Source organism: Physeter macrocephalus, chromosome 4 (assembly GCF_002837175.3).
Source record: "Physeter macrocephalus isolate SW-GA chromosome 4, ASM283717v5, whole genome shotgun sequence".
Lineage (NCBI taxonomy): Eukaryota > Metazoa > Chordata > Mammalia > Artiodactyla > Physeteridae > Physeter > Physeter macrocephalus.
In genome coordinates, this window is record NC_041217.1 from 40,646,282 (window position 1) to 40,659,885 (window position 13,604).

Genomic DNA, 13,604 nt, shown 5'->3' on the forward strand with positions numbered 1-13,604 from the left:
GTAGAGTAGAAGGTGATGTGAAGGTGGAGACGGCAGTTGGAGGGGGCGGGTGGGTCTACAAGCCAAAGATTGCCAGCAACAGCCAGAGCCAGGAGAGAGGCATGGAATGGAGGCTCCCTCAAGCCTCCAGAAGGAACCAACCCTGCGGACACCTTGATTCTGGACTGCTGGCCTCTGCAACGGTGAAGGGAATAAGCTTCTATTGTCTTAAGTCACCAAGTTTGTGGTGTTTTGTTAACTTCCTAGCAACCCCAGGAAACTAACACAGTGCGTCTGGTCAGCACATTTGACTCTGACCACTGACTTTTGCGTTTGTATTTCGTCACTGGCACATTACAATAATTTTGTTAAATATTCTTATATCTTTATTATGCATAGCTTCCTTGTCCCGTGACGTCTCCCTGAAGGAGAACTCCTCCGCTTGCCTTCTTCCTTCCTGTTCTACCTTCCTCCTCTAGCCCTGGGTTTCTTGAACGGTGACAGATAGGTGGACACACGGAGGCCCCTGGGGTCCCAGCCCAGCTCAGGCCTGCACAAGCTTTCGGGGCCTGCGGGCGTGCACTCACTCGGGAGGAGAGTCCATTGGTGAGCCCGCTGGCACTCCTCCTCACCACCCTTGATGGGGTCACTTCTTCATCAGTGGGTGACTTTGTCCGAGGCGGCACAATGCCAACTGCAGGGAGACACAGTAGCCGGTGGGTCCCTTAAAAAGGGACACAGGGCAGCCTGCTTCTCAGAGAGGCTCAGTCCCGCCCTCCATGGAGGTGAGAGGCCCAGGTGGGGAAGCACCTCCTTGGATGTGAGCGAGCACCTCTTTTCTGGGCTCTTCTCTGACCCTTAGCCTCACTTCCAGGGGAGGATGGAACAGGAAGTACCTTTGTTGAGAGCTGCCTGCTTCTCTGCTTCCACCTCTTGCCTGGAGGGCACAAGGCTGATGTCTCTAGTGGTGTCCAGGGGTGACGTCTGGTGGGGGTCTTTCTTGCTTTGCTCGTAGCTTGCCTTGGGCTAGGGAGAAGGGATGAGAAGATGGATGCTAGTGTGACCACCGAGAATTTGGTCCCTGGTGGTGTTTCTTTGTTTTGCAGTGGTGGGAGTGCAAACCTTTGAAAAAACATGGGGCAGGGAAACTGTGTGTGCCAGCTGGGAAGTGGGCAAGGATGCACTGGAGCCTCCCACCCATGCCACCTTAAGACTGGCCAATGTGTGGTCCTCTTGGGGAATGAGGGCTCGGGGCCTCCAAGAGGGCCTCCGTTGAGGCCCATCAGAGACATCTCCCAGCCCAACCAGTCCTCCTGGCAAACACGAAAAGCAGAGACCTGCTGTGAGCCAGAGGAGGAATGGTTGCAGGAGGGGGCTACGGGCCAAGGATATCTGTGGATTCTGTTGCGAACCCACCCAAGACTTGAGCAAAAGAACAAGATGAGCTCTGTGGGAAGGAAAAGGGCATTTGGGTTGTGGTCTCACAGAATCATGGGACTAGAAAGGGACCTCAGACATCATCTGAGCCATCCCCTCCCACGGGGATGAAGACTCTAAGTCTCAGTGAGGGGAGTACAGAGAGACTAGACCAGAGGTCAGAAACTCCAGCTCTGGTCCAACTACAGAGCATGGGTAAGTCCTATCACCTTTCTTTGTCCGTAAAACCGAGGCAATGATACCTGCTCTGCCCACCTCACTAGGCAGACCCTCAAGGGTTGTGCATATTACCAGTAAGTAGCTGAGCCTATTTTAGGAGTCTTTCTACTCACCATGCAACCTCTTCCAAGCCTAACTGCATATTTCTCCTGGATCTTGGCTAGGGATCCAGGTGAGAGAAGGAGCCAGAACAGGGGAGAAAAGGGTCTGTATCCTTACATTTCAGGGGCTGATGAGACTCAGAGGACATAGACAAGGCAGAGACACAGGCAAGGGGAGAGGGAGAGCATGGGAGGATTGGGGTCTGAGGTGGACAATGGCAGGAAGGGACTGGAATGGCACCAGTGGGGGGTAGGGGGGTGTCACTGGATTTCCATCGTCTGGTCATGCTGGTAGGGAGGGGAGCATAACCCACCACCTACAGCCATGGGCTGCCACGGGGTAGGGCAGCAACTCATTTTTTTATTGTCCACAGGAAGCAAAAAGGGGAAAGAGGACCAGTATGAGGGTCTCAACCAACCCTTTGCTTGTCCCAGAGTCTGACAGAGGGCCAGTAGAAGCTGAGCTGTGGGAAAATTAATACTGGAATGGGGACAATGACTTGGTCTCCTGCCGGGCCCCGTTCCCTCCGTCCCTGCCCTCCAGGACCCAAGGGTGTTGGGTACCTGACCCCTGGCTGTCTCGCCACTGCGGTGCCAGGAAGGGGAGGTGGGGTATGGCCAGAGGCGGCTCTCACTAGGGAGTGGAGGCACGGTGGGAGGAGACTCCAGGGGGACGTAGGCTTTGGGGAGGGGAGGCCTCGGGGGGCCAGGCTCCTGAGGCAGAGAGAAGCCAGAGCATTAGGAGGAACAAGAGCAGCCACTGTGAGAGCAGAAGAAAAGAGCATTAGCGGAGGCAGACAACAACATCGCTGGAGCCTGGGCCGGGGCCCTGGACCACCCAACTCCCACCCGTCGCCTGGATGGAGTTCCACCTCCGGAGCTAACCCTGCCTGGCCTACAAGGCCCTCCTCTACTGAGCCCCCACCTGTGCACTGGTCCCCCATTTTCTCTGAAGCTCTCTCCTCATTGTCTCCCCATCACATGGGGCACACCCCTCCCCTGTACCTTTGCTTCTGCCAGCTCTCCAGCCTGTAACGCCTTTCCCTTGTTCCTCTACCTGTCCCAATGCTTCATGGCCCAGTTTAAGTTCCACCCGCTCTTTGGAACATCAGAACATTTACAATCTGAACCACGTGGCTCAGTATTGAGACATATGCCACCACGTTCCAGAGGAGGGCTGTTCACTGTGAATGGGTCTTGGTCCCCGTTGGACTCCGGGTGGGGTGAAGGCCCTCAGGCGTCTTTCTGAGAGGGTCTCATACCGTCCCTTGCCCAGAGTAGAGCCTCAGAAAACACTTGCTGATTGACTGACTAGGCAAATGCCTCCCACACCAACCCTCAGCCCTCTCACCCGCAGAACAATCCTAGATTTAAATTCCTATTAAGTGTTTGGTGTCTCTGCTAACCATCCTGGTGCTCAGGAAGACTTCCCTGAAAGGCAGCTAAAGATGACAGCTGGAGATGAGAACAAGTAAAGGAGAAGTCTGGAGGGAGGGTCACCAGACTGGGTGCGAGAATGACTATCTTAGACAGAGATGAAGCACTACAACTGGAGGCCTCTGGGGAAGAGATGGGCACAGAATTTGTATAATTTCAGGCAAATGAGGACCTAGTCCTCCCTCCCCGACCCACCTTCTTCTCTGTGATCTCAGCTTACCTCATTGGACCCGGGCTTAGTGGGGGACCCCTGAGAGCCAGACACCAACGAAAAAGGGCTCAGGGGGCTGGTGAGGCTGGTGGAGCTGAGAGGGCTGGCGGGGCTGTTGGAGCTGTAGGTGCCTGAGGGGCCAAGTCCTCCTTTGGGGAAACAGAAGAGGAGAGAGATGAGGGAAGGGGTAGGGGTGTGGCCTGAAGTGTGGCTGGGCTCTGTAGGTGGAGAAGGCAGGGGAGGATTTAGGGTCTCAGGGCCACCTGGGCCTGCTGAAGGGACTTGTAACGGGCTGGCTCACGGGTTGGCTGTTGAGAGGCGAGCTGGGCAGGAAAAGAGAATGGACGGAAATGACACCACTGCCTCAAAGGTGTCACTGGTCACTTCCCTCAGCCCGAGGTCCCTGGGCTGAAGGAAGGAAGACACTAAAGTAATGGTCTCAGATCACCAATGGGCCCATGGGCTTAGGGGCTGGGAAGGCGCAGGTGCTCTTTGACCTGTTCTGGGGAGGAATCTAGAGTATCAGGGCAACAGCATCTCTGATTGGTATATCTGTTCTATTCTGGGCAGGCGGAAATTTCTGGAGCCCTGAGAAGGCCCTGACCGGCTCTGAGCACAGTGTGAGGGGCCTGGAGAGGTATGAGTTGGCAGGTGTGGGATGGAGACCAGAGACACTGGAGGTTTTTCTGGTGAGGCCAGGAGCCAGGAGGCTGGTGGAGAGAGCGCCTACCTCTGTGCTTGGCTGTGTCTGTGCCCCGGGATGGGTTATGCTTCCTCAGCCCCTCCATCACATCCTGGATCCTCCAGATCTCCTTCTGGATTTGTCGGTTGAGCACCTCATTCTGAAACAGCCGGAGAGCAGGTCAAAGGAAGTGGCTACCAAGGAGTGTCCCGGCGGGAGCTTTCACACGCTCACGTACACACACACACCCCTCTAGCACACTCATCTTTCTCATGGGCAGCCTTTGCCTCTTCGGCTTCCGGAATTGCGGGAGGAGAGGGTTCTGCCATCACAGCAGTGAACATGTGGCCTCAGAACGAAGAGAGTGAGAACCTGCCCCTCAGATTCCGCCCCCCACCCAGGGGAGCTCAGGGTGGTCTTGGAGTGAACGCCCCTCTAGGTGGACACTTGATGGTGGCCTGTTTTCCAGGGGCAAGAGCTTCTGGTTTACTGTCTTGTTTCACATACTGTGGGACTGTTTGATATGCATGAATTCTACTCAATTACAGTGTCCACTCTCTGCAAAAGAATAGCTACCTTTTATTTAACATTCCCCGCCCCGCTGCCCCCCACCCCGCCCTGCCCGCCTATACCAGGCACTGTGCTGAGTGCTTTGCCCACATGAACTCACTGCGGCTGCACAACACCTCTACGAGGCAAGGACAGCAGTTGTCTCCACTTCAGAGGCGAAGAGGCTCACGCCCAAGACCATCTGTTAGTAAGCAGTGTGGCCACCATCTGAATCTGGTTTCAAGAGCCGGTGCTCTTGACCATGACGCTATCCTACCTCCCAAAATGTTTGCGTTGAAAGTGAGGCTTGCCCACAGAACACGGTGGCATTTGGGGCCTCTGGTCCAGAGGCTAACCTAACCTAACAAGCTGCAAGGTTGGGTGGTAAGTTTTGTTACCAGGAGGGAAACAGGAGGAAAATGGGGGAAACCCGGGTGTTAACTGCATCAGAGAGACAGGGCTTGCAAAGCGAGCTAGAGAAGGGGCAGAGCCTGGGAAGAGAAAAGACAGAGGAAGGAAAAGAAGAAGAATGCCCCAGGAATGTCCAACCTCCTGCCTCCAAGCAGAGTGTTTTTGACCCATCCCAGAAAGAAAGGCCTCTTTCCCGCCTGAAACGTCCCCGGTGGATGGCTCCCACACTGCGTACTCTTTTGATGTCATGAGGGAGATGTGTATTTATCATGATCTTGTTTACATTCATATATCTGTTAAAGTCTCCCATGCTTCAACTTTTCTTCTTCCCCCATGATTTGATGGAACTACAGAACGATCCCCCATTATCTTCACCCTGAAACTCAGAGTCTGTTTTAAGAGGCCCTGAACCTTGTCTTTCATCTCAGGACCAACTCCTGGTCATAAGTCTCTGAAATTTCTAAAGCAAGAAAGGAAGCCACCGTGGTCTCTTCTGGCCAAAATGACAAAGGAGGGCCTGAAGCACACAGCAGCCCCGCCTGCCTGTGGGCCTCTTCACCTGAAAGTCCAAGCTGAGCTGCTCCCAGAGCTCGTCGTGCAGGGCAGAGACCTCTGCCTCCAGGCCCTCGTACTCCATGGTGCTGTTCGCCAGGGCCTGCAAGGGGAGGGCTTACTGAGAAGCTGCAATTGCCAAAGCGCCCCTCCTCGTCCTGCCTCAGGGCCTGGGGCCCGGGTACCTGGGGTCCGGCAGATCAGGGAGGAGGATGCAGAGGGACGGGAGAGGGCACAGGGCTGAGACATTCTGATGACAGCCAAACACTGGCCTTTTAGGAGGTGCAACAGCCCAGCCTACTGCATGCCCAAACAGAGGGAAAACGGAATCCTCTCTGGATGGCAGGCAGGCCAAAAGGGGCTAATCTCACTCTCACACCCCTCCTGTTCTCCCCAGACTGGGTGATAGAGAGCAGAGGGCAAAAAGGAAAGAGCTGGGGGTGCCTGTTCTCTGGAGGTTAGAGACCTTCCTCCCTCTGGGCCACAATTTCCTGGGGCTTTTGCTGCTGCTCTCTGTGTCAGAGGGTCTGCCCTATGCCTACTGGGAAGTAACCAGGGTGGCATGTTGCCGGTATCCTGGTTCTCCAGGGGAGAGGACAAGGTGGGCAGCAAAGCTGTGAGAGCAGCCAAGGAAATAAGTGGCCCTCAACTTCACTTTGTCCTGAACGCATCCTGGTGCAGACATGGCTTGTGGGAAACAAGCCAGTCTCCCTGGTGGAGACTCAATGGGATGAGCAGGCTGGCACATTTGCTGCCTCTTTGTAAGGCAGTGTTAAGGTCTTCGTTTATGCCCCTCGCAGACAGCACCCTGTTCTCGGCGTCAGAAGGGAACAGGAATCACACCCAGCTCCCAGGTTACCGTGGTTGCCTGAGACAGCTCCACCCGGATGTGGATGAGCTGGTTCTGCAGCGACTCCTTCTTGTGTAGCAGCTTCTCTGGGTAGGCAGGCTGGCTTCCAAACATCTCCAGTTCCTGATGGGTCCCCATCAAGGCACTTTCCAGGCTCTCCTGAAGAAAGGCAGGGGTATGGCTATGAGCGGCCTTGATATCTCCTCTCCCGGGCTTTCAGCAGCAGAGGCCTGAGCCCTAGGGGTTCAACCAGGCAGCTCAGTGGAGGTTGGCCTCACACAGGCTAAGGTCCCCAGAAGAGCTTCAGGAGGTCTGATTAAGGGCAGGACAGAAGTTTAAGGAGGGGCAAAGCTTCATCAGCTTAGTCAGGATGGAGATAGCAACCGACACCTTCCCTGGGCCAGCCCCCCACCTGCCCCACCCAGGGCCACCCCGCGGCCCTCACCTTCTCAGCTCGGAGCTGCTGCACCAGCCGTTCCTGCTCCCTCACCGCCTTGTTCTGCTCACACAACTTGCCCAGCAGCTTCTGGGGGCCCCAAGGGGGAAGGGAGGGAGAAAGAAGGGAGTGAAGGCCACGGTGTGATGGGGACCTGGGAACTGGGTTGGCAGGGTCTGGCCTCCGGATACCACCTCCTCTCCCCTGCCAAGGAACCCTGGGCCTTCACCTTGACCTTGGAGGCTCCTGGGAACAGGAAGATGGTCTTCACCTTGGGGGACTCTCCAAAGACCCACTGGGAGGGGAGACAAATTTATTCTCTGAGGAAGCGAGTCAGCTTGAGAGGGGAGAGGGCTGAGAGCCAAATGTTAAGCTTCTGCACTCCCATCCTCTTGGGGTTCCAATTCACAAGGGGTTCAGGAGATAACGCGGCCTCGCCTCCTAGGCCTCCACGTGTGTATGAATTAGAGGCGTAGGCCGGTTTCTGAACAACAGTCTTAGCCAAACCGCTGAACAATGTAAACTGGTTCCCTAGTCCCACGGGACCCTGATCTCCCCTCCTCCTTCCAGCGTCTCAGGATGGCTGACGGTGGCTCCCTCTGAGGTCTGGTCCTTGCCTGTACAGAGCATCTCCCCTGCCTGCTGGGTAGATCTGCTACCCAGGCAAGGCAGGTTAGGCCAAACTTGCCTTCTGGGAAGACCTGTGCTTTCCTGCGTCCACACCTTTATCCATGCCACTCCTCAAATACCCCCTTGGCTACTTTCTAGTGGGCCAAATCTTGTCCTCTGGGCCCTTTACTTCAAGGCCCAGCTCACGTGCCACCTGTTTTGTCCCTGGCCTCCACCAGCCCCCGTGGTCCCCTGCCCCGCACTCCTGCAGACCCTGTTACAGTCCCCGCTCAGCATATGAATCCTGTGCTGCCACCTGCTGCTACCTGGGCCTCCCAGCCCAGAAGCCCCCTGAGGGTGCAGCCAGGCCTCATTCTTCTTTCCAGGTACCTGGGGACTACGTGCTCTACCTCCTAACAAAGTCTGTGCTCCTGAAATAAGCACATGCCAGCGCTGGAGATAAGAGGGCCTCGAACTCAGGGGAGAAACACACACAGCCATGGTGGGAGGTAGGGGTGAGCGGTAAGAACGAGAGGAGGCCCAGGCAGAATGTTGTCTTGGCGGTGAGAGAGGACAGGAATCAGATGTATGGAGGGCCACAGAAGATGAGAGATGGACGCAGGAAAAGCCCCCACGGAGGAGAGTGAGGATGAGGGGGGCAGCAGGCGGGGATAGAGGGAACGGGAGAGCTGCTCTTACATCTGTGTCTTGCTCGTTGAGCTTGTAGGTGTGGAGGCTGTCCCGGAACACTTCGGGGTATGGAGGGACCTGCGGGAACAGGAGGCCGGTTACCACAGCAGAGGACAGCCAGGGCAGGGCACGCAGGGACGGGAGAGCTGACGATCCTGCTCCGTTCCTGCCACCGACCACAGTCCCGTCACCTCGGGTAGCATCTGTTCTGGGGAGCTGGGCTGAGCTAGCGCTCTGCCCCCTGGCTGGAAAGCGTGGGACAGCCCGGCCTAAGCTCCGTCCCAACTGTCCTGGGCTCATTCTGGAGGTAGAGATGCTGCTCGCTCGTGCTCTGTATCTCCTCTCCTCTAAGGTCTAGAATCTACTGCCAAGAGGGACCCCAGGGCTGTGCAGCTCCCAAATGGCTTCCTGGTAACAACCATGAGAACAACAGTTAAGTCTTGGCTGTTTTTGATAAGGATAAGCCCTGGGAGAAGAGAACGAGCATTGGAAGAATTTGAGAACGACCACCCTACTAGACTGAACGCCAGCCCCAGGGCTTGTGCCTAAACCAGACGTGTCTCTCAGTCCAGCAAAGGCGCCTGCCCTTGGTGACACAATGTAGCAACCATAGCACATTCTACACAACTCTGTCACTGGATGGTTCCGTATCACACCCCTCATGCCCTTCACCCCAACAACTGTTAAGAAGATACCAAACATGAAAGAGAAGTCCTGAACGTTAAAAAGCAGCTTTGCGATCCCTGGCATGGCATGAGATGTCAGTGCTGGCTATTTTGATGGTCTGGGAAATGGGCCTGGGTTCACCCATGAACGTGAAGAATGGAGGAGACACAGTGAAAATAAAGGAGGGAGGCCAGGCTGAGCCTGGGAGATGAGGCCTGGCAGGTGAGTAGGCGGGCTGGACTCGTCCCTGATGGGTGGACTCGACCATGCACAAGCAGCCGAAAAATGGTGTTGACAGGGACCATGCTGCCAGGCAGAGGTCTTACTTGCATGAAGAGTTGGGCCCTGGGGGAGGAGTTCTCCACCATGCGGTTCACCATACTGATGAGAGTCTCACTCTCACTCATCTGCAGCAGAGGAAGGAACAGACGATTCAAACTCAGACCCACAGAGAGATGTCTCCCCACGCCCGCCTGTGCTTGCTTTCCAGGAAACAGGAAAGGACAGCTCCTCCTGAGGCCTCCAGCATCCTCTGCCTGGCCTTGACCGTCCCTCACCCCTTGTGAACTCCATCTCAGGACCCGCACTGAAGTTGCCCTTGAGGAAAGCCCACAGAAGGGAGCTGGGAGGCCACCGTGCCCTCGCTTGTGGCTCTGAAGAGGCCCCAGCCCAGTGACACCTCCCCAGGGCGCCTGAGTGTGGTGGGTCTCATCCCATTGGACCGGCTCTCATTTCTCACACCGGTTTGGTCAAAGACCACACAGGCAGTTGGAAAGTCCGATCTCCCAAAATCTGAACTAAATGAAACAACTTTAAAGAAAATGTGACCGGCTCTTTGGATGCGCCGTCACATTGGGAAGGCACAGGTCTCTCTCCCCAAACCCTGCCCACCTCTGCTCTAGAGTAGAAAGGATTGCTAAACACGGTTTCCAGAGCTGGGCTGGTAGCATCCATGCCAATCTGGGATGGCGCCAGGGAGCAAACAAGGAGGCCAAAGCAAGTAAGCCACGTTAAAGGGACACCAGAGATTGGAACGCTGCTCTCCCGACATGTTATCCTTATGCTTCAAGGATCATCAGGAACATGGAGGGGGAAAGATTATTTGCCAGATGAAAAAGAAAGAGAGAGAGGAAGGGTGAGGGAGAGGGACAGGGAGGGAGGGAGGACGAGCCAACCAAATCAACCAGGAATGCCATCATTTCCCCCACTGGTTCCAGTGTGATAGCATCAAATGTAAACATATTAGGGCGTGTCCTTGGCTATGTCCCTTTAACTCAATTGATCTCCAGGAGAAGGCAGCAGAAGACAGAGGGGAGTTGTGCAGGAAAAGCTTCTTGGGGAGGGGCAGTGAGTAAGGGAAGGGACGGAGCCACCTTAGGGCAGATCTTCTCAGGTCACAGTTCAGGGAACCCCCACGTTTTTTGCCCTTGTCTTCCCAATCTTTGATGGACCCCCACATATTTCCCTCTTGCCCTGTTTAGGCGGCAGCCCCAAAGCAGCCTTGCTTCTGCGCGCTGTAGACAGGGTGAGGGGCACCCCTCCACCCCCATTCACAGGCTCTAGAGCATTTTAAAAGGCTTTCCTAGGATCTGACTTTGCTACTTCTTTAGCCCAGTTGGGAATTTTTTCTATGATATAAAGTGTGATTTAAAAGGCTTTTAAAAGAGCAATTGTAATATGAGGTTGAGTCTTTGCAAAATGGTTAAAAGTCAACAGTACATCAACCACATTTTCTGTAAGGATCTGAACTCAAGTCAGTCCTTATCTTCTTAGAGCCTGTGCACGTGCATGTGCGTGTGCGTGTGTGTGTGTGAATGAGATTCTGTTTGTTGTGTATGGGGTGTGCCAGTGTGGTGTATGTGTGATTGTATGTGGTATGTGTATGTTTATGTTTGCTGCCTGTGTGTCATACCTGTGTCCCGTGTGTGGTGTTTATGTGTATGTGTGTAGGACAAGGCAGATCTACCAACACATCAGGCTTTGAGAGGGCAAGGGAGGCCCAGGCTCTTCTTGGTCACCCACAGATCTCATTCCTTCCCTAACCAGTAGATCTAAAACAATAAAGGAAGCAGGGGTCTTCTCACCCTGGCCTGCCCCCACACATGCTATGGCTTTCAGGATCGTTCAGCCCATGTGGGCCTTGCCTCTAGGAGGATTCCTGTGTGCCACCTTCTGTCTCTCCAAAATGTTAGAGAAATTTTGTGAGAAAGCACCTAACCCAGTACCTTATACATAGCACTGGGGTCAAGGGTGGTCAATTAATATTTTTGAGTTTTGGAAGAAAAAGAACAACAAAATACTCATAGTAGCAATCACGAGCCCTCATCAATGCCTGCCAAAGTGCTCTCATATACATTCTCACTCGACTCTCTCCCAATAACTCTGTGAGGTAGAAAGGGCAGGTCCTACAATGTCCGTCTCATGATTGAGAAAACAAAGACCCAGAGAGACCAAGGTTTTTAAAAAAAAAAAAATCCCTGTAAATGGCACAGCTGGAACTAGAGTGCAGTGTCTGACCACATTCTGGACTCTTCTTATCATACAAGACTGCCTTTTAAGAGTATTATCGTTTATCTAGGAAGAGGTCCTCTGAAAGGTTATTTCTGAAGCCCCCAGGAAGGGGCCCTGCCATCTGCACTGAATGCTTGGAAAGCCAGCAGTGTGGATGGGCTGCGGGGAGGAAGGCCTGCCGGGAGTCACCCCACATGGACTAGAATGCTTACGGTGTCAACACCTCATGCTCCTTCTGGGACTAAAATGCGATGTTCTTGAGGGCCAGGAGCCATCACTGCTGATTAAAATGTGTATATCATGCTTCCCAGTACCCAAGGGCTCCCATGAGGACGACCTCACTGAGACACTGAGACCCTGTGAGATGACGGTCACATGGCTTGTGACTAGAACCACCAGCAGTTGCAGCCATGTCCTCTGATATCAAGTTTATGGTTCTCTCTACAATGTGAAGAGCACAAAATCATCCTGATGAGGTTCAACCCCAGCTTCTTCACATGTTAGATGTTTCCTCAGCTGTAAACTGAGTCAAAAGCTCAGAGTCATATCCAAGCTCTGCTGTTCACTGGTTGTGTGTCCTTGGCATGTTATTTGATCTCTCTGGGCTTTAGTTTCATCATATCCCCTACGAAATGGGGATAATAACAATACCTACCTTGCAGAGTTGTTATAAAGGTTAGGATCTGTAAAATGCTTAGAATACTGCAGGGCATGGAGGAAGCATCCAATTATGGTAACTGCTGCCACTATTATTATTATTATTATTACTAACATTATTATTTCCACCACCCCAGGCTGCCTCCACCTGGATCTGGTACACATCCAGGTCCCCCATGGTTTGTAGCACAGATCGGAATATGAGCATGTGCTCATATAAATTGCCCAGCATATTGACCCCTGGCCTGTCTAAACCCAGTATCACAGCCTCCTTAGTCTCAAAAGGCAAGGTAGCCAAAGGTGAGAGCCGAGGCAGCCGACTGCTTTCATCACATGGGGACACTCATTGCCTCTTCAGGATGCTCATCTGTAACACTGGATTTATGACATTCCCTCTACCTACAGCACTGAATTCTCAGGAACACATGAGCCGTGTATACAAAAGAACTTTGCAGAGGAACTAACATATATACTGAATTACCATAATTTAAAAAATCATTGGAGGGCAGGTCTGTGGTCCTTCGCTTACAAAATGTGGAGTTTAACCACAACCTGTGGAATAGGATAGGCTAATTTCCCAGATTCAGGCTGAACTAAATCCTTAGCCTCTTAGGCCCCAGCACAGAGCTCCTCCCTGTCTCTGCAACTCTATCCAGCAAAAATGCAAATTCCCGCCTGCCCCCTGGGGGCAGTTCCATCTGGGTCGAACAAATAGGCGGTGACATTAATTATTCATGTGGTAATTTACAATTCTCCTTTCCCCAGGAAACTCCCAGCTGCCCTAAAGGGCTTTGCAGAGAAGGGGTGTAAAGGTGCAAACCAAAATATAAGCCACTTTGTTGTGTCCTGGTTTTGCCAACAAAGGTTGTCAAATGGATGGGGGATGAGGAGGGGGGAGGAGCAGGGAGACGTGAAGGGAGGGCAGGGGGTTGGTAAGGGGCACCAGCTCTGCCTACCTGCTGATCCAAATACTCTAGGTTTCTTTGCAATTGAAGGTCTAAAAGTTCATCCTACCCGGAGCCCGAGGCCCAACAGCAACACAAACAAACAGGAACAGGACAAAAGAAAACAATAAAAAGGAAGCAAAGCAGTTAAGAGTTAGCCGGGCAGCGACAAAGAGAGGCCTCTCTGGCCTTGAGGAGTCTAGGGAAGGGAGCGGGGGAAGGGTGCGTGCAGCCACAGAGGTTGTCTGCTGGACAAGCCCAGCGAGAGAAGGGACACACTCCGAGGCTCCTGGGTCGGCCTGGCCCTGCCCTGGGAGAGGGAAGCACCACTGAAGCCATGCAGTCAGCACTTCCTGGAGCTTTTTCTGAGTTTTCTGGAAAATCCACTGTTTATGGATGGGTGCATTTGCTGTGTGTCTTGGCTATAGAGTTTGGACACCGGCAGAGAAGACTCAGAGAGAGGGGTCAGTAACAGGCCGTCGGGGACAAGGATTCTGCCTGTTTGTTCTCCCCAACTCTCCAGGTGGAGCATCTGCATTGAGTTCTCCAGGTGGAGACAAACATTCTCAGGAGAACAAATTCCCGGAAGAGACACAAGTAGAAAGGGGAGAGAAAGTAGGAGAAACCACAGTATGGAAAATTTCTTCCTCAATCCGACTTCTA

General features: G+C 53.6%; 2 protein-coding genes across 2 annotated transcripts in view; one reads left to right on the plus strand and one right to left on the minus strand.

Moving 5' to 3' along the window:
• The window catches only part of LOC114486039 (pleckstrin homology domain-containing family A member 5-like), a 106,656-nt gene extending 106,353 nt beyond the window's left edge, over positions 1–303 (plus strand). Inside the window, exon 9 of the mRNA XM_055083870.1 lies at positions 247–303. Within this exon, the coding sequence (XP_054939845.1) occupies positions 247–303 (57 nt within the window). The remainder of the gene's footprint in view (positions 1–246) is intronic.
• A 138-nt stretch (positions 304–441) lies between these two features.
• Positions 442–13,604, minus strand: part of LOC114486040 (pleckstrin homology domain-containing family A member 6-like) — a 25,342-nt gene continuing 12,179 nt past the window's right edge. Inside the window, exons 5-15 of the mRNA XM_028488131.1 lie at positions 9,156–9,236; positions 8,173–8,241; positions 6,874–6,954; positions 6,438–6,587; positions 5,586–5,681; positions 4,115–4,226; positions 3,394–3,533; positions 2,301–2,450; positions 876–1,005; positions 567–673; positions 442–468 (exon numbers count right to left, since the gene is read on the minus strand). Coding sequence (XP_028343932.1) covers positions 442–468; positions 567–673; positions 876–1,005; positions 2,301–2,450; positions 3,394–3,533; positions 4,115–4,226; positions 5,586–5,681; positions 6,438–6,587; positions 6,874–6,954; positions 8,173–8,241; positions 9,156–9,236 — 1,143 coding nt within the window. The remainder of the gene's footprint in view (positions 469–566; positions 674–875; positions 1,006–2,300; positions 2,451–3,393; positions 3,534–4,114; positions 4,227–5,585; positions 5,682–6,437; positions 6,588–6,873; positions 6,955–8,172; positions 8,242–9,155; positions 9,237–13,604) is intronic.